The 25,316-nt window shown below is 36.3% G+C and overlaps 1 protein-coding gene across 1 annotated transcript; it reads left to right on the top strand.

The window, feature by feature from the left end:
• The first annotated feature begins 22,100 nt into the window (after positions 1–22,100).
• Positions 22,101–24,262, top strand: LOC128029460 (mRNA decay activator protein ZFP36L2-like). The gene is made up of 2 exons (XM_052617258.1): positions 22,101–22,257; positions 22,377–24,262. Exons 1-2 carry the CDS (start codon positions 22,225–22,227, stop codon positions 23,304–23,306), a joined length of 963 nt encoding a protein of 320 aa, XP_052473218.1. The 5' UTR covers positions 22,101–22,224; the 3' UTR covers positions 23,307–24,262.
• The last annotated feature ends 1,054 nt before the right edge of the window (positions 24,263–25,316 follow it).

Here is a 25,316-nt window from a genome sequence, read left to right as displayed (position 1 = left end):
CCAGAAGACTTGGAATATGGTGTACAAGTCATTTGGGCTATTTTTCTTCTTTCTTTCTTTTTTTTTTTTTTTTTTTGGGTATTTATTTATTTGTTTGCTTGTGTATGTGTGTGTGTTATTTTGTCATTTTTATTTAGTCTTTGGAGACTTGGGACCATAGTGTACAAAGTCATGTGGGCTATTTTATTTTATTGTAATTTATTTTATATTATTTTTATTTTTTATGATTGAGTGAGTGAGTGAGTGAGTGTTAAATTTGGGCAATTTTTATCATTTTATTTGTTTTGTTTTGGTGTGCATTAATGTCTTTTTAGAACTTGACAAATGTGGTCACTATATACCGAAAGATCTGAGACTGTTATGCTTTAGGTTTCCACAGAATATAATATGAACTGTTTGGAAGGTGAATAAATAATGACAAAATGTAAATTTTGGGGCGAACTGCTCCTTTAAACATTGAAATGAACACCACCTTGATATAGCTGCCTACTGAGTGGCATCACTGTCTGAAAGAGGGCACAGAGTCATCATTAAGTGTAGTCCGTACAATGTCTCATCCTAAAAATTACTAAATATTTGTCTCCACCCTTACCGGATTACTAGCTCTTTGTATTTTCCAATTCCAATAGAAGATGTTTCAATTGTTACTGGCCTTTTGAATTTCACATGACTGAACCTTTGACAGGATGAGGTCATTTAGCATGCGAATAACACAATGTAGATCAGCACATTAATCAGCAAATCAGGTCCAGACATCACAATATTTTTGCTGATCAGATTCCATTACAAGAAACTTTCTAGGCTCCAATTTGCTTTAAATGTGATGATGTGATGATGATTTTCTTCTCATTTACTTAGTATGCAAAGTCAACTACAAGTAAACAATTTTACTTTTTTCTGTCAAATGCGTCATTTGAGCCAGGATTTACGGTGCTTTCAAAATATTGCTCAGAATCATCAGCAACAACGGTTTAACCAGTGGCCTGAGTTTTGAGCTGGGCATCTGTATGTTGGACCAAGGGGTGATGAGGCAGTGTTTTTTTAAAGATTATTTTTATTTTTCATTCTATTTTTGAGGCGTTTTTTGTTTTGTTGCTGAGGTATCAAAATATGATAAAATTTTCTAGAGTCTAGAGATAACAAAAAGTTTTTTTTTCAGTTCATGACTAAGCATCTCACATTGATTTTTCCACCAAAAATATGACTTTGCAAATATTTGTAGTATCTTTGATCACAACAGATTTTTAAAGCCAGAAAAAGTCCAGAATTGTCTGAAAATCTTTTCCAGTTGTCATGTGCACAGTCACATTATTGAGAGAGAGAGAGAGAGAGAGAGAGAGAGAGATTTCCTCAAAATATTTTCTAGACCACAGGTTGCATATGACTTCTGACCTTTAATAAATAGTTCAGCTTTTCCATTACCAACACCTTAGTTTGTATCAATAATTCCTCTCTTCCTTCTCTGCAAATATCTCCACTGCTATCGACATAAAACCATAACAAATTGAACAGCAACCCACCCACCCACTCCCCCATCTTAACAACAAATACACACTCTCCTTCCGTTTCTTTCCACTCTTGGAGGTGGACGTTTCTAAACTTATCCTTTCCAATCATCCTACTACCTGTCCACTAGATCCTATTCACACTCACCTCCTTCAGGCCATTTCTTCTTCAGTTATACCTGTTATACCTCTCTTCACACTGAGACTGGCAAGAGCAGCTTCCAAATCCTCAATACTCATATTGCTGGATCTGTCTGCTTCTTTTGACACAGTTAACCACCAGATCCTCCTGTCCACCCTCATGAAGATGGGCATCTCAGGCATCTCATCTAACATTTTAAGGCTTGACTCTTAGGTTGGTCATTCAGGGTGTCTTGGAGGGGTAAGGTTCTTGCTTCTGGGGTTCCTCAGGGCTTAGTGCTTGGACCACTTCTCTTCTCTTCACATTGCAGCCTGTCTGACAGACATTTCTGGGTGGAATGACCATGACCTTTAACTCGACCTTGCTAAGACAGAATTGCTCGTGGTCTCAGGCAACCCAGCACTTCATCGCAATTTCTCTATACAGCTAGGTTCGTTACCCATAACTCCTTCCATAACAGCCAGGGATATTAGAGTTGTGATTGAAGATCAGCTTAGCTTCACAGATCATATTGCTACAACAGCCCGGTCCTGCAGATTTGCCTTGTGCAACATTGGACGATTGGACCTTAACTATTACAGCAGGCCAGACAACTCCTTGCCCAAGCTCTTGTGCACTCCAGACTAGACTATTGTAATGCTCTCTTGGCAGGCCTTCTGGCATGTACAATCAAGCTTCTGCAACTGATCCAGAATGCAGAAGGAATTATTCTTATACTAATGTTCGATCTATTCCTCTAATATATTAAATAAAAAAAGCACAATGAATAAACCTTACTATGAGTTCTGTGCTAGAGTAACAGAGACTTGTCACAGCACTTCTATACTGTTGCTCCCTGGTTGCCCAATTACTAAATGAGCAATAAAAATAACAGTATCTTAGATCTGCTGCATATGGATGACAACACATAAAGATGAGTGTATGGGATCAAGTGAAACACAGATGAGCTGTACCTAACTGTGGCCTGCACTTCCTCGTTCGCCTCATGTGACTGTGAGTCATTGTGGTTTGGCACAGTCAGCGCACACCTACAGATATAGATTTTACAACTCAGCGTATCCAATACAGAGAACATTTCAAAATGTCTACCTGTTTACGGCCCTCACAATGTTTGTTTTTATGCATTTGAATTTTGAAATAATTATGATGCTCTCCAGTCCAACAATTGGGGATTTTTTTTTTTTTTTTTTTTTTGCTGCCTCAGCCGATACTAAGACTGTGAATTAATTGAAAACATTCCTCTGAACGCTAAAAAAAGGTAATCAACTCATGTGGTTTGTTTCTCAACAGGTTTTTGTTTGTGTGACAGCACTTATGTAGACCACATCGAATCTGTGGAGGAATGCTGTGGAACAGGTTATAGTCTCCATGACGATGCTAAAATGTAAAAACACAACATAAAAACATAAATAGAGGATTCCAAAACAGACATTATAAACACTGCTGCCGGTGCTGTCACCGTAAATAAATACATTTAATTAAAAATAAATACATTTTCAACCTGATCATATTTTTTTAAAGCATTCATCATGTACAGTGGTTTTCAATTGGTGGGTTGAAGGTCTGTTCTGATTGTGGCCAGAGGGAAATAACGCTAAATATAACCAATTAAAAAGCAACTAGCTTATAAAATGTCACTTTTTATAATTATGTGTGACAAATAAATAGGCTTTATGACTTTTGCTGCTGACATCAAACTTAAATTAGCTTATAAATGATTATATATATATATATATATATATATATATAATATATATATATATATATATATATATATATATATATATATATATATATATATCTGTACATACATACGTGTGTGTGTGTGTGTGTGTGTGAATGATATATAAATATGCTTTTTGAAAATAAGTCTTCCCATGATATGTATTGGTGATGTAAAAACCTAACACAAATTAATCTCAAAATGATGTCACCTGGTAGAAACAAAAACAGGAAAGACGGCAACACGGCAAGAGTGTGTGACATGCCCTCATCATCTAACACCAAAACTATGCTGGATAAAAGTTGTATTGAAGATAAACAAGGTTTTTGCTGACTACAGTGTGTTTTGTGTTGTGAATTATTGGTTGCAAGAACCCATCAAATTTCAAGAGGCATTTAGAAACTAACATTTTAAAGTACATTTTACTATTCAGCCTGCATCATGTCAATACTGCAAATCACTGAGCCTTTTGATGGTAATATTAATATATTTCAACGTTTGAGTTTTAACTCTCCTTTGCCTTTGGGTCAGATTTACACCCCAAATCTAATGCTATTTAACTGTAATTTTTTTTTTTCTCATTTTTTTTTTTAAGATTCTCACTGGTTTTCATGCAATCTGCCAAAATTCAGCAAAGGAAATAATGATTTTAACTTGTCAAAGGTTAAAATATGAAATGTATGTAATTTGGGGTCCTTACACAGATGGCTTAAGGGCAACCTTTGTTTATTTTTGAACAATTAAAGTTTGTCCCAGGTAACATCCGCCATTGCATCTATTCACACAATGATTGATGTATTTACTCTATTTACTGATGAAACTGTATTATGTTGCTATCATGGCATGGAGGAGTGGCCTGTTAATGGAGAATGAGTCAGAACGTAAGGTAATGGTACCTGTATAGTCCAACATTACACAATAGTACACAGTGATTCATCGCAGAGTTGTTTACAGCGCTGTAGAAGTGAAGATTTTTTTGACCCTGAGTGACATGTTTGCTTATAAAACATACCTTTTGCACAAACTTGGCAAAAACAATCAGAGGCAAACTATGTTATAACTTTTTTTAGAGTAGCCTTCTTTACCGCAAATACTAGCATTCTGGAACTGGATTGAGGTTTTTAAACACAAATATCATCTATGCACACCGAAATCCAACATATGATCTGGAATCTACAGCTCCGGATGGGTTTATGAATATCCTTCCCGGTAAATTCTCCACCTCGATACTTCAACAGTGTTTACTTCCTTGGAATTTCTTAACCAATATTCATTTTGAATTTATTGATATAATTTCAAAGAGTTATTTCGATTTGGTTCTTAGGGGTGACATTTTCCACAGACATGCACAGAATGAAGGTTTAAGAATGATACGTTCTCATGCGCTGAAATTCTACGTCCTATTGCGCAAATCTGTGCTTACACATGGAAGATCAGCCAGTCATGCCATCGCTCACACAATTTTTGACATTCGATTTTCTAGAATGAAAATCAAGGTATTTTAAAGGCATTCCACATGAGATACCTGGTAAAAAAAAGAAACACACATGAATCTGGCTTCTGTGCCAGAAGATTCATTATTCTTTGGAAAGAATTTTTTTTTTTTAATGATATCCATTGCACCGTCAAATAGAAATAGGTTTATAAAAAAAAAAAAAAAACACTATCTGTCTTCCCCAGAGGCAGATGATTCACATAGTTCCAAAAGATGAGCATTACTCATGCTAAGCACTTTGTAAAATTCATAGGGCAATCCATTTCACCATATCCTTTTCCATCTCATCCTAAATGCTCACTAACAGGTTTTGACCAACACCGCCCAGCCATATTTCACTGACAAATGAAAAGAGATTCCAGATGATAAGCTGTGCAAGAAATGAGAATCACGTGAAAAATATATATATATATCTAAAAACCTGAAGCCACTATATATATCTAAAAACCAGAAGCCACTATATATATCTAAAAACCTGAAGCCACTATATATATCTAAAAACCAGAAGCCACTATATATATCTAAAAACCTGAAGCCACTATATATATCTAAAAACCAGAAGCCACTAGTGGACTTTCACAATGACTCCAACACTCACATTTCAATATGAATAAATAAAGCAAACTTAGAATAATAAGATGCGGGGATTTGAGTCATATTGGTATAATGAAAATAAAAACCATAATGAAGGTTATGATTAAAACCTCACCGGGCAAGTTTCTAACTGGCAAAACCCATATATAGTATTTCTTACAAAAACACATTTTCTCAAAAATAGTGCTACAATGTAAAGACAAAATAAATAAATAGTAATTATAATTAATTACAGATATTTTTGGAGTAGGATTGAAGAAAATAGTATTTCTTCTTCCAAATCTCATGTTTAATTCAGTGTGCTGCTTGTCTTTTATCTGTAATTAATTACGTTAGTAATTAGTAAATCATACAATCTTTTTTTTTTTCAAGTTTAATATTTGTACATGTTAGCCACATGTAACAATGCATGACTGTGACTGCAATAAAAAAAAAGAAATAAATCATAAAAATTAAAAACCATTTTTTTTTACCTGCTACAAATGAATGGAAAGCATTAGGCACCAAACCTTTCAGTATTTCCTCCGATTAAAGGAGCACAGACATGAATATGAACTAAATAATGATAATACTTTTGACAAGATTGATTAATGTGAGAACTCTAGTGAGTGGCTTAGATAAAGCTGATTTATACATAAAGCTTGCAGATCACATGACCAGCCATGACTTATATTCAACTTAATAAACACCTTATTTAATCTCTGAATTAAAGCTAACAGGAATTGTTAGTCACATCATTTGTTGCCATTACATACAATGTCTGTACAGTGTGGTTTGAATGTATTTTATGTAAAATTTTCAGTTACTCAATAAGATGTGAAACTACATTTCCCATCATTCTCGCTATGTGCAGCACAAACATGATCAAATAAACAGATAGCATCAACTACACACCAAATCAGAATCAAAACAAAACCGCATAATTTTCTTTTAATTTTGTTACCCTAGTACTAAAAGCCATTTACTGGGAAGTGAAAGTGCAGGAAGCACACACTTCTCCTTTAACTTTAATGTCATAAAAATAACAAATGTAGTGACTTGCTCACAATCCAAACAACAAAGCTAAGAATTAAAGACATGATTTAAAAATAAACCAATAATCACATCACTTTTATATATATAAAAAAAATTTAAATAAAAAAAAAAAAAGATTGGATTCGTCTGTCCGTGAGAGAGACAGCATTAGATTGGGATTCTCCCAAAGCCATGTGCTGATGTGGACTGAGCAGCTGTCGCCTGCATTAAACAAATTCCTTGAGCTGCAGGATGAGTCAGTGTGCGCTGTCTTAACCAGGGCTCTGACTCATCGCCACATGAGTCAACACAACCAGCCCAAGCCAGAGGGCACAGGGCTATTGACCCCACCTGTCCTGGCCGCCATCAAAACATCAACACAAGCCTATAGGCCACTACTGACATGCCATCCGTTTTCTTTTCCATTTTCATTTTCATGATGAAGGAAACTGATTTAAAAATTGGCAGAGCATTGCGATATCAAGTGCAAGGTTGGGGGTTTGATTCCCCAGGAACACTCTTAGGGATGCACGATATTGGATTTTGGCCGATATTCGATATGCCGATATTTTCTAAATAATTTTGGCCGATGCCGATACCGATATCGATATATATACAAATATATACTGATATATTTAAACTTTAATTTTACTGAAGAGAAATCCATGTATTTCTTCTGTACTGATTCTACCATAAATTTATTATTTTACAAATGTAGACAGACATTCACATCTGAAAAACAGGTCAATTATTTCACTTGGAGAATATCGGTTTGGCTCATCGGCAGAAATATTCATATCGGCCGATACCGATAATGGTCATTTTAAGCTTTTATCGGCCGATACCGATATTGTGCCGATATTATCGTGCATCCCTACATGATAGGTAAAAATGTATAGCCTGAATGCACTGTAAGTTGCTTTGGATAAAAGCATCTGCTAAATGCATTAATATAATTTAATTTAATTAAAAAAAAAAAAATTTTTTACATTACATTTCCTACACACATTATTAGTGATTTGTTTACACTATTCCTGCAGAAATTACACACTGTGATTTTGATCTTCAGTAAATAGCGAGCGAGTTGCTAAGTTTGATTAATTTCCATTAATCAGTTTAAACTAATTATGCCAGTGAACTAATGATTCAAAACTTTGATTCTTTGTTTATCATCCCAAAACTGCTCCCAAATTAGATCCAGCCATAGTATTATTATTTGTCTTCTTTCAAATAATTTTAGAATGTTTAAGTAAAACAAACTGCATGAAGATAAATTTATAATATATTAATATATCATTACCTAAAAAATATACAATATAAATCATTGTCTTCAATTCTTTCTTCTTAATGGTGTGTGTGTGTGCGTGTGTGTGTGTGTGTTTGTTTGTGTGTGTGTGTATTTATACAAAAAAAATATAGTATTTACTTTGAAACAATTTTAGCACAAATAATTTTAAATAGATGCTAAGTAGAACAGTAATTTAAATATACAATTTTCGAGAAAGACTGAAAACTTACTTCAGTAATCTTCTGATTTAATTAATTTCATGTTAAATCAGAACAAATGAGTGCAGGCAGTACTCAAACATGTCCGGACATCTCACCCTGCCAACACTCATTGAAAAGTTTCATCAGCAGCGATACCTGCCAAAATAGAAAACTGGACTTCTGTCAACTTTGTGTTTTCTTAAAGTTCTTAACATAAACATGTACAGAATTCCTATTTCAGTGACCTATTACCGCTTTTCCAGTCTATTCCTCCTGTGGCCGATGACCAAACTTAACAAGCCACACGTCATTGTGAGAGTAAATAAGGGTGCTGAGCTCATGGAATGATGCATTAAGAGGACGAAGTTTGTACCACTCTGACCATATGTTGTCAGCATTTTATTCATTAGTGTCTTCATTCGAGTCATTTGGAAAATTTCTAAAGAACATCCAACAGAGTGCCTTTGAGTAACAGGTGTGACACTGTTATAATGGAAACTAAAATGAAAGTTGGCCTTTTCCTCAAGTACCGACTTCCTTGCCTGGTGCACAAACTGGTTGCTCCTGTTATAAGTCACAGTGATACACTGGTACATTTGAATTAACAAAACTCTTACGCAATGAAAGGCACACCCAAAGTGCTAAAGTGGAATGCTGCGGGCTTTTCATGAAAAGTGTGAGGTAAAACCAAATAGTAAAAATATTTTTTTCAAATTGATTTTTTTTTTAATGAAATGCTGAGTGAATTATATTTTTGGTCTGATGTGTTCAGAGCTTTTGTTGGTTTTAAAAAAAGCTGTTTAAAAAGAAAAAGACAGACATGAATCATCATGCTGTGAGATTCCTGTCAAAACTGTCACACAAGCACTCCTGATCAAAAAGGAGATTTTCAAGTCAAGTCAAGTCTGCTTTATTTGTAGATTCTTCCACATGTACAGTACATACATACAGAGAATCAGAACTGCGTTACTCTCAGACCCCCAGTGCATACAGATAACATTAACAGTAGAGCCTAAAAATCTACTGTAGATCAAATATAAAATATAACAACTATACAATAAGGGACCTGGGGATGTGGGGGGGGGGGGGGTGAAGAGTGATGGGAGGGGGGGCAACTGTCAGCCTGATGGATAAAGCTGTCCTTAAGTCTGCTGGTCCTGGCCTGGAAACTCTGCAGTCTCCTCCCTGATGGCAGCAGACTGAAAAAGATGTGTGACGGGTGGATGGGATCACCTGAGATGCAGAGGGCTTTGCGAGTGAGACGGGTTCCATAAATGTCCTGGAGGGAGGGGAGAGAGAGACCAATGATCTTCTCAGCTGCTCTCACTATGCGTTGCAGAGTCTTTGGGCAGGACGCGTTACAGGCCCCATACCACACAGTGATGCAGCTCGTCAGGATGCTCTCGATGTTCCCTCTGTAGAAGGTGTACATGATTGGGGGTGGGGCTCTGGCTCTCCTCAGTTTGCGGAGGAAGTAGAGACGCTGCTGTGATTTCTTGGCCAGTGCTGCTGTGTTTTCAGTCCAGGAGAGGTCCTCTGTTATGTGCACACCCAGGAACTTGGTGCTGCTCGCACTATTGATGGTCAGAGGAATGTGCTGAGTGTGTGCTCTCCTGAAGTCAAAAACAATCTCCTTCGTCTTCTCCATATTCAGAGAAAGATTGTTGTCAACGCACCATCCGGAGCACAGAACACTTTGTCGTTTGATGTATCCAACGGTCGCAGTGTTGTCTGTTTGGACCAGCACGTGCTTTCCTCGTAAGCGCCTTTTTAGATGGTACAAGGCAAGGTGCACTGCTAACAACTTACAATTAATATGCCAGTGCAGATAAGGGCCTATCCAAATGAATACAACCTCAGCGTGCTTAATGCCCAGACACGTGTGGAAGCAATTGTGACCATTAACCACATCCAGAAACTCACGGGTGAAAAGGCATCTTTAAAAAGACAGTCTGTCATCTTTACAAAGATGCACCTGCATCACCCTTAGTCATATATGAATAACATTACCAGTTCTGTATTGAGAAACAACAGTATAGATAGGTTCTCCCACTAAAATAAATGAAATAATGTGAATAAAATATATAAAATAGTAATAAATGTGAATTAAAGAAATAATAAAAAATCTTTAATTGTAAATGTAGCCTACTTAACATTCTGCCCTTCTAAAGTACAGTATTTAACAATCCTGAACTTGTTTGCTAGTCTCATCCGATTACCTCAAGCTGGTTTATTGGCTGGTTTTAAAGTGGTTCTGGACACTTTTCAGCTGGTCAGACTACTAAGACTAGTTTGGCCAGCCTGAGAGACCCAATTTAAAGGGTTACTCCACCCCAAAATGAAAATTCTAAATTTCATCCAAAATATGTTCTGAAGATGAACATAGCTTTTACGGGTTTGGAATGACATGGGGGTGAGTGATTAATGACAAAATGTTCATTTTGGGGTGGAGTATCCCTTTAACCAGGTATCACCAGCAAACTGGCCAAGACTGGTCCAACCCCTTTTGGGTTTTTTAAAGAATTGCCATTGCATTTAAACAAATTCATATCAACCCTGACACCCAACGTCTCCTTTGAAATCTAGGGAATGCAATTCCTTAGTTTTGTTCTGACTCAAATGTGCGTAAATATCAGATGCAAAAAGGCATTTCCAGATCGAGCCGATTAGACGTCCACATGCGCACACACACACACACACACAAACACTTATCCACTCAGGGGTGATTCATTTCAGGCTTGACAGTTACCAAGTCCAGCACAGCAAAACCCAGACTTATGAGTTGACCTGAGAGCATTCGCTCTCACGAAACCGTGTCACTGAGACGATGCGGTGAAACCTGTGGCTCTTAAAGCAGAGTTAGATGAAGGCAGATTTATGGACGATTTCCTCAGGTATAAGCACACAGTTCACACACCACCTGCGTCCTGCTCGGGCTGACAAGTCAAGTCCGGCTTTGAGAAAGGGTTCTATTCATAAAGCTAGGGATGTTCCGGTGAATACTCAAACCACATGGGCTGTTTGAAGTGTGATCCGCTAGACTGCACAGCAGCACTCTTGGGCTTAGTGCAGCATGCAACTCCAAAGCTAAATCTGACACTTAGTTTAGCGTTTACACAGAGGTAGGTCACTGTGCTCTCTCTCAAAGAGTTGTATTTGCACTGCACCATCACAGGCAAACAGTCATATGTGTGATTACGCTGTGAATGTGCTAAGCTATCGCGTGTGGCTGAGCACACAGAGCAAAGTATAATTGAAAGTCAAATGGATCCGGAAGACAATAAGTTTCTATGTAGAGCTTTGAGAGAAAATTAGCAACTATTTGAGAAAAAAATTGTTAGAAGCAATATTGATCAAAATAAAGCCACTTTTTGAGGTATAGTCACAATACGAGAAATAAAATAAGTAATAAAAAAACAACAATTATGACATATAAAGTCACACTTACAAGAATTATCGTCACAATTTTGAAAAAAATAAATATCAGATGTGAGAAACAGTCATATTTACAATAATGATTAATTTTCTTAATCTAGATTAATCTCACTGTCTTGGAATTAATCTAGATTAATCTAGATTAAAATGGCTCATTTGAATTCTGTGAAGGCATTCGGAATATATATGCTACCCAAATAAAATAATGACTAAAATAACGTTGAGTCTTTGAGAACGGGTTTCTCAAGCCAGGTGGTGCATTAGACCAGGGGCTCATCTCCTGATTCCAAAATGCATCACAAACTGCTTGAAAAAGCTGTAAATTAATTCCACATTGCACAAGGTGCAAACAACCTAACGCCTGTTTCATACATAATCCATCTGCAGTGCGTATGCGTTAACGGATTCCAGCGTTCACGAGGTTGGGGCCCGTCAGTACGTTCCAGTGGCGTTGCGTCTGCAGCAATGCAGTGATCGTTCACGTACCGAGTAGCGACTGCAAACGCGTCCTGTGTGAAAGCACAATGAGTATGAGTCCCTTCTGCACCAGATACGAAACGCACACGGACTGCATACGCACTGCAGACGGAGTATGTGTGAAACAGGCGTGCGTCTTGTCGAGGTTTCCATTTGGAAGCTTCTTAAAAAAATTAATACATTCCCTGAAGCAAACCTGGCGGCTTCAGGTGCATTCATGTTATCACGTCACTTTTGATGTGGTGATTTCACAGTAGGCATACACACAGGTTCGAAGACTCGTTCTCACCCCCTACAGATTCAGCTGGGTATACATCCGCGCTAAAATATCAAGGTGAAAGTCATCATAGCTCGCGTAGTATAGACCCAGCTACCAACCCAACTTTGAGAATAGATTAACGGCGATATATATATTTTTTTACGCCCAATAAGAGTCTGCCGTTAACGCAGCACGTTAACACTGATAAGGGCCCACCGCTAGTCACAATTATGAAAAAATTAAGTAACAGTTGCGAGGTATAAAGTCACACTATAATTAAAGATGCACTTATAGAAATAGTCAGGTTTTGAAAGTCAATTAATAAGAAGTTGTCAAATGTAAAATTGCAATAATGAGAAATAGAGTTGCAACACTGTGACATATTAAGTAACACTATAAGAAACAAGTCACAATTATATATATAAAATAATTTTTAAGACAGTCAATCTAACAAAACAAAACTCTTATTCCAAAACATACAACTGAACATGTGTTAAGTAATATGAACCTAACTGGACTAAGCTTGTTTCAAGTGTTGATTTTGTGTTTTTTGTTAATAATGACATCTATGGGTCATATGTCAATTGTGGTAAGTACAGAGAAAAAACAGAGGGTGAATCACAGACCTCCATATAAAGATAGACTCGTTTACATCCTCTTTGTCACAGAAGAGAATGACAAAACATTCGGGAAATGAGCCTGCAGGCCTTGCATAAGAAAGCCTTCTCAGCTCATCAAACTGCACGTTTCTGTGAAAAGTTTCTGCAAGCTTATGTAAAATTGTGCAACATGAAACAGAAAGAAGACGGGCTTTGATCCGCTGGCAGACAAACATTTTTAGAGAACAGCCAAAGCTCAGAATGTTTCCTAGCATAAGGATGATTAGTGAGGCTTTTTTATGTCCTTATTCTTTCACTTGGTCTTATTGTGTGTACATTGTTTTTAAGAATGCAAAGCATAGAAATAATTATAAATAATACTTAAAATAAATATCTGGCTTTAACAATCATTAAGACAAACAACAAACTAATGAAGCTGCACAAGTACTGAGTCTAGATTTAAGTACACAAGTATGCACTTGCTTAATGTGCAGTAATGAGGTTATTTTATTTTTATTTTTTTTGTAGTACATGATTTTCACTCTTAAACACTGGATGTAGCTTTTACCTGCAACTGAAAACTGCATGGAATCATGTTCAAGCACGTTTAACATCTGCACATAATAGTTAGGTATGTTTCCTTCATTAAGTGCATACTTGTCCTTTAAAGGAGTTTGCCGGGAGGGTCGTGGTGTTATCAGAGCATGGGGAATGTTGACAGACGGGATGGTACAGAGATAACACTCACACATCCCTGAGATTGAGAGGCCATGAGTGACGCACGCAAGACTCTGACGCCTGCTGTTTTTTCCTTTATCCCAATGCATCTCTTTGTTATCAATCTCTTTTTTTCTGTCAGGGTACTTCCTATAAATTATTTTTATTTTACTCTCAGTGTGGTTTCCTAGCTTCCTTCGATTACCGTCAGTAATCTGTGCCTCTTGACCCCTGAGGGATGGTGGAAGGTTTGGCTTAATTTACGGGCTTGATGTTTTGACATGGTCACTGGAATATCTCCTCAAGTTTTGAAACATTTGGGTTTTTCTGCTCTTAATTCCTATAGACAGACTGAGGAAAATTTTGTGGTTGCAGAATAAGCTAGTTTCTTCAGTTTCTTACACCCCTTTCCTTCATGTGCAAAACAGGAAGTCCTCTGAGGCCATTGGGTTTGTTTCTATTGTAAGTTGGATTCCTCATTTAATTGTAAATTTGACAAACTCTACGGAGTATCTGAAAAACCAGCACTTCCCAAAACCTTCCCGAAACCCCTTAGACATAAAATAAGAGATTTTAATTGATTTTAATTTATATATTTTATTATTATTATTAACTATCTTCATAAAAATAAAGAAATAATATGTATTGTTGTAAATTAAAATTGTAGTGTAAAAAAAAAAAATAATAAAAAAAAAAAAAATATATATATATATATATATATATATATATATATATATATATATAAGTAAGAAATGTAATGAAATGTCATATTGATCATGCAGCCGTTTATTTAGTTTAATTTCTATTTTGTTAATTAATGAATAACTTTTCAAATCACAAACACCTATTTGTTACAGTCCATTGTCTCTTTGTTAATTTTCTAATGCAATTTATTTTACACTTTTTATTTTATTCATTGTTCTTAATGATTTTGTTATATTTTTTGCTTTGCATTTCTTTTATGAAATATGCTAAATAAAATTTATAGTTTTTAGTATTTATTAATCAACTTATTTATGTTCTCATTCTCAATACATTATTTATTAATTTATTTGTGTGTGTGTGTATATATATATATATATATATATATATATATATATATATATTTTTTTTTTTTTTTTTTTTGTTTGTTTTTTTTTGTTGAAAATGAAATGATTATTGGAGTACATTTTACAAGAAAATACTATTTCAGTTTTTCTACTTCAACGTTTAATGCTTAATTCAATGTTACTTGTTATTTCTTATTATGATTTGCTTAACTTAGTAGCAATTTATGAGTACAATTTGTTTCTATGTTACACCAAATTTGATTGCTGCAAAAATCTCTATGATGAGTGTAGAGGTACTCGCACACGAATGCCTCAAACAGACCAGTTATATAGCAAGAAATGAAGCACCTTGCAGCGTGAGCATTACAATCAGTCTCTTCTCCCGTTAGAAATGTTCTGTGTTGGGTTTATAAAGTAAACCTCCACAAACATCTGTGGGTTTATGACTTCTAACTTCAAGAGCCACAGAAGTAAAAGCGAGGGCTGACAGATGGAGCAGTACTGCTGGTTAAATGGAGGAGCTCACTCTAGAATGAGATTTTGTACCCAGTCTTGGTTACCGTACTGCGCTCCACTGTGATCTCTTGGCCTAAATATTCCCACAGGAGAGATGCAATATGGCCACCACAATTTTATTATAAGCTAATGTGAATTTAGTAGTGTGAGATAAGGCCATCTGAACTATGAAATCCACTCATTTTCTTCAACTGAAGTTCGACACTGTCAAGGCACAAGCTGTCGTTGTGAATAAGAAGTATAGTTTAGAATACTTCATTTTATTACAGAAATAAAATATATATTCTATTCCACAAAATATATTCTGTTGTGCTTAACAGAAAAAATAAACCCGTACAGGTTCGAAACAACTTGAGGGTGAATTTGGAGAACTGCATTTCAGTTTATTACATTATGTTTTTAGGAGCTTAGATCATGAATGTGTTTCCACAAACATATTTTTAATCAGAAAGTCTTCAGAACCTTATCAACCTATTGCTTGCTGAAAGAATGCCAAATGAGTCTATCACTGGAACGTGAGAGCTTTACAAGCATGTCAGTGCCAAAAAGGGCTTCTGCAAAACATAGTACAGCAGGAAACCTTTAGTTCAGTTGTTTTAGTATGGCCTCCAATAAAGTTTCTGGAATGGCAGATGGTGGGCTTATGTTCATGTTGAGGATTTAAAAGAGTTGGTGAGAGATTTCAGTTAGAAGACTCATAGTAGTGCAACTGTACTGGCCAGCTAGGAGTGCTCTGGGAGAGTGTTTGTGTGTGTAAACACATGGACTGCATAAACAGAGGTATTGCAGAGCGAAAGGTGGCATTTGGTGGAAAAGGCTAAGTTTGTTCCTCTGTGAATAGTTCACACTGTGGAAATGTGTTTCAGAGGGATGTGTAAAATCTAAAGACCCTAAGTAAAAAACAGAGCAGAGGAGAGAAGTACAAACACACAAGTTATCCTTTAAAATGCTATGATTCTATTGTGTGTGTGTGTGTGTGTGTGTGTGTGTGTGTGTGTGTGTGTGTGTGTGTGTGTGTGTGTGCGTGCGTGCGTGCGTGCGTGTGTGTGTGTGTGTGTGTTAACATAAATTTTTTTATATAATATTACATTATAAATATGATATATAATAGATGTGGAGTATACCTGTCACAACACCCAGTCATGAACTCTTATTTTGTAGGCTTCCTGTTCCTCTTTGTTTCTCTATTCACTCCCGTTTAGTTCCTGTTGCCTTGTCCATTTTGTTTGCTCCCTTAGTTACCCTCAAGTGTTTTAGTGGGGATTAATTATCTCCACTTATATCTCATTATGCTTGTTACCCTGTGTATTTATACCCCTGTGTTTACCTGCACTGTTAAAAAAAATACTGTAAATTTTGTATACTGCATTTTTACAAAAAATATATTGTATACTGCATTTTTTATATATTGTATATGGCATTTAACATAATTATTTAAATAGCAAATGCACACATTCAAGTAGTTTAAGTGTGAAAAGCAGTTCTTTGAAAAAAGCATGTGTATTTGCTATATTTAAAGTATGTAAAATGATAGCATACAATATATTTTCCCTATTGCTGACTTAACTTTACCTGCATAAAGTGTTGTATAATGCATAACTTAATTCACCAAAAAAATAAATTAAATAACATTTTTAAAATCTAAAGAAAAAAAAAACAGGTCAAAATGTTATATACCGCTTTCAAATTTACATGAAAAAAATGACATTAAAAGTATATTATTTTAAACTCATTTATATTTATTTTAAAATTATTTCATTTTTCTTTTAATGGATATGAAATTTTGGCATGATTTTTTTTATTTTTATTACTTGGAACATATTGGCCATCATGGACCTAGACACAAAGAAATATTCAAACTGCATTATAACCAAAACATGACCAACATGGTCATATTAAAACAGTTCACCCAAAAGTGAAAATTCTGTCATTTCTCACCCTCATGTCATTCCACACACTTAAGACCTTTGTTCATCTTCACAACACATATTAAGATATTTTTTATAAAACCTGATGGCCCAGTGATGCCTACATTGCTAGCAAGATCATTTCCTTTTCCAAAACCCAGAAAGCTACTAAAAACATATTTAAAACAGTTTATGTGACTACAGTGGTTCAACCTTAGTGTAATGAAGCAATGAAAATACTTTTTGTGTGCCAAAAAACAAAATAATGACTATTCAACAATAATAATTTTTAAAAACACTGCTTCATGAAGCTCCGAAGCTTTATTAATCTTTCAGTTCAAACAGAGCATATCAAACTGCCAAAGTCACATGATTTCAGTAAATGAGGCTTCATTATGTCATAAGTGTTTTGAAATTGCAATGGTTCATGTGACTTTTGCAGTTTGATACATGTTCTGAGCAAATGATTTGAAACAAAAGATTCGTAAAGCTTCTAAGCTTCATGGAGCAGTGTTTTGAAATTGCCCATCACTAGATATGGTTGAATAAAATAATTGTTTTGGGTGGGTTTTTTTGTGGCAAAGAAAGTATTCTCGTCGCTTTATAATATTAAGGTTGAACACCTGTAATCACATGAACTGTTTTAAATGTTTTAGAGGCTTTCTGAGCATTGAAAAAAGAAATGATCTTGCTAGAAATGCAGGCTTCATTGAGCCACATCTTCATGTGTGTTGTGAAGATGAACGAAGATCTTACGGGTGTGGAACGACAAAGTAATTATTGACTGAATTTTCATTTTTGGGTGAACTAATCCTTTAAAAACCACAAAGACGTTTTCAGATAGCTTTCATCACTTAAAGAATAGACCAATATGGCCAAACAAGTCATACAAACTTTCCATCAAACAGATAAAAATCAACCAAATAACAATTATGCTCCAGATGAAGTTCCATCCCAGGATTCAAAGTGTGACTAGAAATATTGAAAAGAGCAAAAAGGACAATACATTAGATATATTACAAAACATAATAATACTTTCAGAAACAAATAGGGGGAGGACAGATACAGTTAGTGACAGATACAGGGATGAGAGGTACAGTCAGAGACAGATAGAGGGATGAAAAGTACAGTCAGAGACATATAGAGGATGAGAGGTACAGTCAAAGGCAGATAGAGAACAATAAAAGGAAGACGCAATCTTGGTGTGTGTGTGCATCCTTACATTTCAGAAATTCCATTGGAATTTGCACAGAAGAGTGGCAACATGTGGGTTGACTGCCACACATTTTCTTCTGTATCACTCGTCCTTTTTTTTTTCGATGGCACTTTTCCCTTGGCTTTGGATCCTCTCTCCGGATTTGTGCCCACAAAGCACCTAAAGGGTCATGAAACAGACAATATGTAATTAAGATCGGTTTTAGGACCTCCCAGAAAGTTGGAGATGTCCACTAATAAAAAATAATAAAAAAAAACATATTTAACTCAATAGCTTGCTGGTGTTAAATAGGGAGACTAGGGAAATAGGGAGACTATTTTTCCTGTCTATGCTCCTTTTCTGTATTCCTGGTTCCCGTTCCTGTGTTGGTTCTTTGTTTATCTGATCAATCTTACTGTAATCGGATCCTCTGCCTTTTGTTCCCATGCCTCCAATGTTACAGAAAGACTGACCACTTATGGATCCAGCAGTGAGGAATATGTCTCAAACAAGAAGATGTATTGAGGACTATGTTATTGGGGGGTAGGGGGTCCATAGTGGCATGACTGAGCAGCTCAGCTCGATCATGTCAATGTGGGACCCTAGTTGGACTTCAGGAATTTCATCAATCTTGCATTGCAGGTGGGCAGGTCTGCTTTTACTGTGGGTGTTGTGGAGGATGAATGCAACATTCACGCTGCAGCCGCCACACCAGAGTTTCCGGGGCAGTGTTGACAAGGTTTGATAAGTTTCTGTAGCTTAGCCCACCTCCTCCCCACCTGCGTACGCACAGATCTCTGATCTCACAAACCAAAATAACAGACATGCTTTTCGCAGGCCAAATGTAAAATCAGATGAATTATTAAAAAGATTACTAAAATGAATACGTATGGATGACACTTGATTACAATGATAGTTAATTTTATTTCCCTTTGTAGTAACAGTAACAGTTTATTGGAAATAATAAATAAGTTAATAGTCTATTATTCATATTAATTATATATATATATATATATATATATATATATATATATATATATATATATATATAAATATATATATATATATATATATATATATATATATATATATATATATATATATATATATATATATAATATTATTATTTATGAACCCTGTTATAGTATTATTTATAAGTCAAAAACCAACACCAAAAACCAAAAAAACTTCTCTACCTCAGGTGCAAAAGAACTGAGAAAGAATGTACAAACCGAAAATGGAAAATAAAAGTGGATTAAGAGAAAAATTGTATTAAACTTCTAGTAAAACTAAAGATACCAGACAAGGAACAATCAGTCAATGGAGGGGAAAATGCTTATAGATGTATTGAGTTGGTCCAGATTTGACTAATCGCAGAACAAGAAAGTGAGGTGATTTCCCTGCAGAGGCTGTCTAAATATGATTTTGGCCCAAAGACATTGTCCTGGTCCTGCTGAGTCATGACATGTTATATACAGAAAGAAAACTAAACATGGCACTGTAGAAGTGAATGGACAAAGCACCGAACACATAACTGATATAATCACGATTTAAACATTAGTAACATTTTGACAACCTGGAAATCAAACACACATTTTACTAATGCTATTATTTAAACATTAGAAAAACTAAAAGAACTCCAGGATCTCATGTTCTAACAAGGCAGTATGTCTCTTTTGGTGTAAAGAGCCTCTCATAGCTCATACTTCTCACATTACAAGCTAAAACATGTAGCAGCATATGTTAAATTAGGCCTAATTAAGTCATCACCATAAAGAACACACACTGACTAGTTCGTTTTGAAAATAATGTGGGTCTGATTTCTAATTTAGGTGGAGTAATAAAATGCCTAATAGCTCCATTTAGGAAATCCCCTCACACTGGTAAAGGTGACAGGCTATTGCTCACTGAAAGGAAATCTCAAACCCTCTGTGCAACCGTCTATATGTTTGTTTGAATACATGCCGTAGCGAGCATGTGATCATGAGCAAGCAAAGCAAACCACTGATGATTGATGAGGAAGAGTTTCCATACTTGTGGCTGAATGCTGCCAATGAGGAAAACAGGGAGCCAAGATCCCTGAAGAAATGTGTCTGATGACACAAGTGAGAATTTCCATGTCTCATGCACCATTTTTAACATCTATGGCCAGCCAAATTGGATAAAGTCATGGAGAGAGGCAGCTATTTTTAAGTGAACATGAGATGGTGTGCCTGTTTTAGCTGCCTTAGTCAATGCAGCAACTGATGAAGTTGACCATGTAACAAAAGAATACAAGTCAACAAGTCAACATGACTGAAGGCAACATTTGCTCAAAATTCCAGAGGAATCAGCAATTAATATGTGCAAGTGAAGTGATTCAAATTTGTGTTTCGGTTGTGAAATGTTTAGGCCACTCATACTCACACATTACTGTACACAGATGTCATTATGGTCCCAACAAACACGGAACATTCTCAGAACTTTGGCAAATGTTCTGGCAAGGTTCTCTAAAAGTTATGAACAAATGTTCCTCTTATAACCACAATACAATGTTCATTCAAAGTTATCAGATTTGTAATTACATTCTCAAAATTTTAGCACATAAACCATTCATGGAACATTGAGAATTCTTATGATGTTAATTTTGCACATTACTTTCAGAATGTTCAGAGAACAATCAAAAAATATTTTTCAGAAACGTTCCCATGTTTTCTCATAACAGCATACATTTTTATTGGTTTCAAACACAAATAATAATAATAAATAAATAAATAAATAAATATTTACTGTTTTTTTTTATCCTCCAAACTAAAATTACAGTTTCATAATATTTTTATAACTGTATTTTAAACAAGTGAAAAACATACATTCAGATAAGATTCAGAAAATCTATGAACAATTTTAAGCAAAACACTAAATGAACCCTATCATATTTTTGTAAATGTATTACTTAAAAGTTCCCACATGTGTTTTATGTATACTAAATGGTACACATTTTACAGTTGATTAATTCCCGAACTTACAAACATAATGCACTCATATCTTTGTATGTCATATTTTACATTTTGCTTATGTGCTGATTAATGGTAGGTTCTCATTGTGACAACTTACCCCATATACTCTAACAACATTCTCTGCACAAACTTAAATACTGTGTGACGTGTGTGTGTGTGTGTGTGTGTGTATATATATATATATATATATATATATATATTTTTTTTTTTTTTTTTTTTTTTTTTTTTTTTTTTTTTTTTTTTTTTTAATAGTGTAAAAAGTGTGACTCCTAATCCCGGCCTCCCTTATTTAATCAAAATTACTTTTTGCCTAATGATTTGCCTTCTCAACACAAATGAGCCTTCATACAACATGAGTCAGACTGATACCACAAAAAAAGAAACCAGGACCCAGCCAACTGTCATCAACATAGTGCTGTCTTACACACTTGTGCTATTGAATAAAAAGACCAAACCACACCGATTTACATTAATAACATCCTGAAACTATGTAAGGACATGCAGCTGCATGGTCCTTATTACAAATCATACAGAGTGATCTATTGAAAAGTTTATTTTGTAATAATACCCCTGACTGTGCATTTTCCAGCTTATTACGACAGACATACAAGTAGATAGATAGATAGATAGATAGATAGATAGATAGATAGATAGATAGATAGATTTAATTATTATTATTATTATTATTATTATTATTATTATTATTATTATTTCAGCCTGTTGTGATGTAGAAAGAAAAACACTTGCTGGAAAACATAAACAGTATCGTTCTCAAGCAAATGGGGTTCTGTAGGCCATGGGAAACGTCTGTCGGGGCAGTTATCGCCACAGGTTACTGTAAATTAATCACACTACTCTCTTGTTTTGGCTGTCGGTGAAACTGAAACTCTTTTTTTCTTTCTTTCTCTTTTTTTGCCACTAGCTAAAAACACTGAAGGCGTGCTTTACAGGTGGGAGAGGCATACGGGAATATTATCGCCCCGCCCACTTTTGTTATTTTCGTGTCTTTCGTGAGCATAAAAATGCACTTGGAGCCTTATGAACATAGCATAACGCTTCCAGTGCTCGTTCACGACTTCAGACAGCAACATTCCTTCACAACAGAGCTCCACTATGTCCGATACGCTGGGCAAAAGTCTCATACGGGTAAGTTTAGTTGAGTTTTGTTTTGTTTTGTTCTGTCTGTTTTCATTTTGGGACCACGTCAGCATTGGCAAGTGTGTTTCATCCTCCTGATTCATATTGTTATTCTTTTTTTTTTCCAGAATCTCATCAACCTTGGGCTAGATGAGCCGTTTCTACAACTATCCCGCCCGTTCGCACCGAAAAGCATCAGCTCCGAGGGGCTCTCCGGTGACTTCTGGGCGGCGGACTCCACGAGCGACCGAGCGCCCAGCAGACCGCAGTTTCCCCTCAAAGCAGACCGATCCATGAGTCTGACTGACACCTTCAACAGAATGAAGCCCCACGACGTCCCCCCACCGCCCGGATTTCCTCCTCTGGCACCCCTGCCTTCGAACCGGTACAAGACCGAGTTGTGCCGAAGCTTTCAAGAGCACGGCAGCTGCAAATACGGCAGCAAATGTCAGTTCGCCCACGGCGAGAGCGAGCTGCGAGGGCTGAACCGCCATCCCAAATACAAAACTCAAGCCTGTCGCACCTTCTACCAGTTTGGATACTGTCCATACGGAAGCCGCTGTCACTTCATCCACGAGGACAAAAACTCTCTGGACGCGTTCGAGCAGAACCCGCGTCAGCTGCGTCAATGCGTCAGCTTCGCCGGGTTCACGCGCAGCAACTCTCCCCCGACTTTATACGAGCCCCTGAGCTTCACCCGTGCGGCCTCGGTCTCTCCCCCTCCCGCGGACATCTTGTCCCCGGTCTTCAGCGACTCCTCCCGCGACATGTTCCCCTTCAGCCGTCACAGCACCGGAGATATCTACAACAACGCGCCAGAGCCTCGGTCACGGTGTGTCTGCGGACACGGAAATAACTTCCAAGGCTCCAGCAACGAGCTGTACGCGAAGGAAGACCTGAGCAAAGCCAACCTGCAGCGCTTTTCCTCCGAAGACTCGCTGTCAGACCGCGAAAGTTACAGCAGCACCGGCAGCTCGAGCGGCTCCGAGTCTCCCTCCTTCGACGGCTCGAGCGGGAAGCGCCTGTCCGTTTTCGCGCGGATGTCTGTGTCTGACTGAGGACTTTACCGCCATCCCTTCCCAATCATTCAACCAGTCTGCTATAATGAGCAACGCGTCTTAATACTGTTAATTTATTGTTTTTATTATTATATATTGTTAAAGCAGATTATTTTTATACCAAGCTGCCCTCCAAAACCTAAGCAGGCATTGTTTTTATAACGGCGTTGTATTATTTTCTGTCATATTGTCTTCCATTTGCTTATGTTTTTCTTGCTTTCAACGTTGTTTGGCAGTGAGCGTTGCAGAGAAGTGCCTTAAAATATCATAACCTATGCTACTGGCGTAGGTTTAGAGTCGCTTTGGAAAAGACTAAATGTAATATATGTGCATATATAATTATGTATGTATATATATATATCATATATCCAGTGTGTGAATTAGGGTGTTGCCCTTTCAAAGGAAGTTCTTGCCTTTTTGGGGGCGGGGGGCAAGTCAGATCCCCAAAGAATTTGCACCCTTTCTATATCAACCAACAATGTGATAAACTTGAGAAAATGACCGTACATTCACTCACAAAGAATGCACTTTACAAATCAATAACGGGTGAATGTTTCCATGTAGCATTTTAACCAAAGCATTATGATGTTAGGTACCTGTTTTGTACAAGAAAACTAAACCAACCTATATATTTATATTGGAAAAGAGCTGTCGAGTTAATGTTTTGACAACCCTGGTTGGGTCCTTCCTCAAGGAAACTTGTCTTTTATCAGGGACTGTAACAGTACAGTATTTCTGTAGAATAGTTTCGCTTCATTTGCAATGTTTTTTTTTTTTGTTTTTTTTTCTAATTGTATAGACATGACTAATATATTTATTGAGTATTTATTGAAGGTATAGCAATGTATTTTTTACTTATTTATCAATGTGTGTCATGTTGGTGACAAAAAAATAATGGAAATGGTTCATTTGACCAAAATAATGTAATAAATGCAAATTGTGAAAAAAAAAAAAAACACTTGTACTGAACTAGATGTTTTCTCTACCCAATGCACCACAAAATCACAAGAATATAAACTCATATCACCATCAGTGTTCCTCGCCCGCCTACATTTCAAAATCACTTCATCTCATGCCTAAGAAAAAGAAATGCTTCTTTGGTAAATACTCGGACCGGGATCAAGCTCATATTTGGCATACGCGAAGATATTTCACACAACAACACCGAGATCTGACCTGAATCTCCCAAACAGCTATGCATATGACAAAACGAAGTCTGAAGCGACCAATAGCTGTGTGTAGAGATCAAATCTGCCCTGCGTTTCCAGTGACGTTGTCAGCGTCGAGATCTGTGAGCTGGCCAGTTTAATGGAGTGCAGTAAGATCTTATCGAGCACAACACTGGCGCATGACAGCGTCGTGCATTACATAAACCTACACATTGCCTGCTACTTTAGTTCAACGTTAAAGAATTAGGAACCTGAATACATTTGAACTGTTTGCCCATTTTTTTCCTCTATACTTGTGTTGTAACTTTTAATGTTTAACTGGAACAGAGCCTCGATCTCCTAACCTTTTCATAAACCAGTGCAAACATACTACAATACATCCCAATATGCAAACACTGTATGTTTATTGTGCAACCCGATCAGATGACTTAAAACCATTCGTATAGTGCTTTTGACAGTGCATACAGTTTCAAAGCTTCACAAAGATACCTTTTCAACAGTATGTTCCACATTTGTCATTTGGTGACAGTTTCAATGTTAAAAATGTAGTTTTAATACGTCGCCTTGTTTAGGCCATAGTATATAAATATGTAAGGAATAAAAATTAAAAATTAAAAAAGTTATCCACCTTCTCTTCTTCAAAAAAGTACAAGTGGCTATTTCTGTCCTCTGTCATGTTGGTACAAGGCATATGTAATGATGAAATATAAAAAAGACCCCACCTCTGTGATCCACCCTAAAAGTGCTTTAGCTAAAAACATAGTCGGATCATCACATTCTCACACTCCACAACGTATCTTCATTCTGATGAGTTAAAGATAGAAATAACGACCACCATAAC

Source organism: Carassius gibelio, chromosome A15, assembly GCF_023724105.1.
Source record: "Carassius gibelio isolate Cgi1373 ecotype wild population from Czech Republic chromosome A15, carGib1.2-hapl.c, whole genome shotgun sequence".
Lineage (NCBI taxonomy): Eukaryota > Metazoa > Chordata > Actinopteri > Cypriniformes > Cyprinidae > Carassius > Carassius gibelio.
Note: the sequence above shows the minus strand (reverse complement) of the source record. Positions and strands in the feature narration are given on the sequence as shown.

Excerpts from the sequence above, each read along its gene's own strand:
- LOC128029460 (XM_052617258.1), top strand. The coding sequence starts at position 22,225 with ATGTCCGATACGCTGGGCAAAAGTCTCATACGG. Across the intron at positions 22,258-22,376 it reads TGGGCAAAAGTCTCATACGG|AATCTCATCAACCTTGGGCT; the intron begins GTAAGTTTAGTT and ends TTTTTTTTCCAG.